Here is a 4,231-nt window from a genome sequence, read left to right as displayed (position 1 = left end):
AAAAACGTATTTCATGTTTTATGGTATCAAAAGCGATACTCGCTAGAATAGCGGTACCAAAAGCGATAATAACCTTTTTTAATGGTACTAAAATACCATTTTACCCTATGAATAATGTAAAAAGTAATTAACAAGAGTAAATATGTGTAATGTGAAAAGTTGTTAATAAGAATTAATAAGTATATTATTTTACATTTTTATCCGTTAAAAATAATATTAGGATTAATTTAGTCCAATCAATAAAGAAACTTTTTTAGATGATTTGTACTTTTATAGATATTTAGATGTAGATAAACCTTAATTTTTATTTAATCATTCACAAAATAGTTGGTCATGCAAAGCATTTGTGTATCAACTCTTTTTATGTGAAATCTCCTGTGGCTGAAATAAATGTAATTTTTTCGTTATAATTAATTAATATGATAAAAAAAATTACGATTGTGGAATGATTATTAACTATTTTTTTTTTTACAAATGAGACCCAAAATTAATCTTAACTAACATTCATGACAAAAATTATTACAAATATTCATTAATTGTGGTCATAGCTAAAACTATGATAAACACCATTTAATTGTGGTCAAAATATAAGTTTTCACGTTCATATTTTCATATTATTTGACCTTGGAAAATACTATGAACTTATCGTAACCTTTACAATGTTGTTATTCTAATTTAGAAAATAATTTATTTTTTAATAATGAATCATCGTCACTTTATAATTGAGAATTTTTTTCCCCATTTTCCGTAAATCAAATTGAAAACACAAAACAAACATAAAGAAAACGATAAATAGCCAAGGAATTTTTGTTACTGGAAGATAACTTCCGCAAATTCAGCCATGTCAGTAAATCTGGATCTCCTGTTGTGGTCCAAAACCATAATTTGTCAGTATAAAATCCAGCCTTGTTAGGAGGAAAACGAACCACCAGGGGACGAAATAAAAGAGATCCCCGCTCAAGAATGAAGATTTCATCTACAACTAACTTGTTGAAATCTCTGGTTGTTCTGTCCCTCCTCTTCTACTATGCCACCGCCGATGAGGTGAGTCCCCACACCGTCAGCCGTTACCGGAGGAACAACCCGAAACATCGTTCCGAGAACAATGGCCACGAACCAGGCGCCACCAAGACTAGAGGTTCAAAGGCCAAGAAAGGGTTATTTGGCGGTATGGGATTGGGATTCTTGTTTGGCAATGACAGACAACAGACAATGGAAGGAAGCGATGAAGAACTGGACACCAGCGACATTGCCTCCACTGAATACCGCGGCTCGTGGAAGATCGACTCTGAAAATGCTGGAGTTTCTGCCATGCACGTACAGTTGATGCCCAATAACAAGGCTGTTTGGTTCGACTCGACGAGTAATGGTTTGTCAGAAATCCAGAACAACCCTCCTTTCTGCAAGCCAAGGTTCGGGGGAAGACAAACAGATCCTCCACAGGATTGCACAGCTCATGGAGTAGAGTATGACATTGAGACAGGTCAAGTCAGACCCCTCAAGGTTTGGCAATTGTTACTTTCAGTTCTATTTATCATTTTATTAAGGTATATATGTTCATGCATGGGATGAGTAAAGAGTTTATGGTTTTCTACTAATACAAAATAATGAACCACTAAAATCAAATCAAACAAATATGTGAGAAATCATGTGAAATTATAACTGTGGCGACATTTGTAAATTGTCCCAATACACTGTAAAAGTCTTCATGTATGCATTAATATGTGAAGCACGTCTACATCTAACAAAACCTATTCAATAATTGGTTTACTTGCCCCAATATTTTGCGATGAGGTTTGATAAATTCTAACCTAGCTAGGTTGGGTTTATCAGACGTAATTAACTACATCAACAAATGCAATACACGTGCATGCAATGTATAGGTGTATAGTTATAGAAAGTGACTAATGACATTGCAAGTTAATTTCACTTGCTCGGTGATTGATATGATTTAACCAAACTGGTTTCTTTAACAACTTTTGATTTTGTTGCTGGAAATAACCATGAATGAACCCGTTATTGATGACCAATGTATGCATATCTATAGTACCACTTCTGAAGGTCAACTTGAACTTTTAGGCTTTATATATAGCTAAAGTGATATGGTGGAAGGAGGTGGATTGCATTTTCTGACCATTCCCAATTTTCTAATTATTTCAGGTGGGTTCCAGCCCATGGTGCTCATCCGGAGGCCTGGGACAAAAAGGAAACCTTGTCTCCACAGGTGGCGATAAGGATGGCTTCAAAGCCGTAAGAAATTTGAATCTATGCCCAAACTGTGACTTCGAGGAAAATCCAAGAGCTCTCTTTGCCAATAGATGGTATGCTACTCAGCATACCCTGGAAGACGGCAGCTTCATTGTAGTGGGCGGCCGTAACGCATTCAACTATGAAATCATCCCCTCAGACAGCCTGCAATTCACGCCTAGAATGACAGAGCTTGCCCTCCTGGAAGATACTACAGATGATGGAGGAAGAGAGAACAATCTCTACCCCTTTGTCAACCTCCTTCCCGATGGAAACCTCTTCGTTTTCGCCAACTACAAGTCCATTGTTCTCAACCCTAATACAGGAGAGACCATTCGCAATCTCCCTGATTTACCTGGCGGCTCACGCAACTATCCAGCATCAGGGATGTCGGCCCTCCTCCCCATCAACCTCGATATTGATGAAAATTCTGTCCCTAAAATCGAAGTGCTCATTTGTGGAGGCAACACGCATGAGGCATACACATTCTCCGACTTACAGCAGCCAAAGAGAACTTTCCTCCCTGCGTTGAGAGATTGTGGAAAGCTCAATCTCAACGAAGAAAACGCTAAGTGGGAAATAGAACAGATGCCTTCAAGGCGTGTGATGGGGGACATGCTGCTTCTACCCACTGGAGATGTGCTAATGATCAATGGAGCACAGGCGGGTACTTCAGCCTGGAATTCTGCTGACATTCCCAATCTCACTCCGGTTCTCTACAGCCCCAACAAAAAGAGAGGTGAAAGGTTCCAGGAGTTGAACCCAACCACCATTCCCAGGATGTACCACTCAGTTTCCGTAGTTCTGCCCAATGGGCAAATTCTGGTGGCAGGCAGCAACACTAACGCCTTCTACATGTTGGAAAAATACAATGATGATTTTCGGTTTCCTACTGAACTTAGGGTTGAGAAATTTTCCCCTCCATACTTGGATCCGGCATTGGAGAAGTACCGCCTTGAGATATTGGAAGAAGAATCAGACAAGCAGTTGAAGTATGGAGGTGAATTCAATGTGGCGATTGGACAGACCGAAGAAAATGTTAAGCAGTCGAATATCAAGGTCACGATGTACTCCCCGCCCTTCACTACGCATGGATACTCTATGAACCAGAGATTGCTCGTTTTGAAGATGAAGGAAGTAGCGAAAGGGCATATTTCAGTGGTGGCTCCACCATCCGGGACGCTGGCACCGCCTGGCCATTATCTTCTGTTTGTTGTTCACCATGGTGTTCCAAGCCACGGGATGTGGGTGCACATTGCTCAGTAGAAAATCACTTGTTACATTTTGGGGGAGGTACATGATTTTAATAATAGGAGAGGATAGAAAGTTACCTTAATGTGATATGTATCACATGTGGTTGATCAATATATATTGTGACCCTCTTTATTAAACCTGTCTTATTAGCTATCATGTATCTTAAAATTAATTTTATTGTGTAGTTAATTATTTACTTCATTTCATTTTAATGGAAAAACAAAGCTATAATTATTTGGTATGTAAGGAAAAGAGTAAATATTAGACTAACATATCTTCTATTATCCAAATTTACATATACTGCAAAAAAGTTGTTTTATTGAGAAAAAAAAATATTACCATGGAAAACTTGTCATAATTGTGATGGAATTCGCCACAAGTACCCACAAGCGTACCAATATATACTGCAACAAAATATGTCTATTTCCACATCCATAATTTGAAAACTCGACTATTTTGGTCCTCTAATATACATGATAGCTAATAAGACATGTATAATAAAGAGGCGGTTAATATATATTTTTTCATTGGAATCCCAGCTCAACAGGCTGTCGAAATAGATGGAAGTCTTCTCCAAATGCTACAAAAATAAAGCGAACGACAACTAGAGCAACCTGAGGGCGGAACAGGTGGCAGTAAGTACCCGTGCCTACCATATAATTTTTATTTAAAAAATAATTTCATTAATTATTTTTTTAGTTTTTATTTTAGGAATATTCCAAAAACTGCT

At 37.9% G+C, this 4,231-nt stretch overlaps 1 protein-coding gene across 1 annotated transcript; it reads left to right on the top strand.

Annotated features, from left to right (window-relative positions):
* On the top strand, window positions 933-3,707 carry LOC105162074 (aldehyde oxidase GLOX1-like). The gene is made up of 2 exons (XM_011079993.2): window positions 933-1,503; window positions 2,161-3,707. The coding sequence occupies exons 1-2, from the start codon at window positions 964-966 to the stop codon at window positions 3,511-3,513; spliced, it is 1,893 nt and encodes a 630-aa protein (XP_011078295.1). The 5' UTR covers window positions 933-963; the 3' UTR covers window positions 3,514-3,707.

The sequence above is a fragment of the Sesamum indicum genome, linkage group LG5, assembly GCF_000512975.1.
Source record: "Sesamum indicum cultivar Zhongzhi No. 13 linkage group LG5, S_indicum_v1.0, whole genome shotgun sequence".
NCBI lineage: Eukaryota > Viridiplantae > Streptophyta > Magnoliopsida > Lamiales > Pedaliaceae > Sesamum > Sesamum indicum.
The sequence above is the reverse complement of the archived record's forward strand: the minus strand, read 5'-3'. Positions and strand labels throughout refer to the sequence as shown.

Coding starts and splice junctions, on each gene's coding strand:
- LOC105162074 (XM_011079993.2), top strand. CDS start 964: ATGAAGATTTCATCTACAACTAACTTGTTGAAATCTCTGGTTGTTCTG. Junction 1,504..2,160: donor GTCAAGTCAGACCCCTCAAG/GTTTGGCAATTG, acceptor TAATTATTTCAG/GTGGGTTCCAGCCCATGGTG.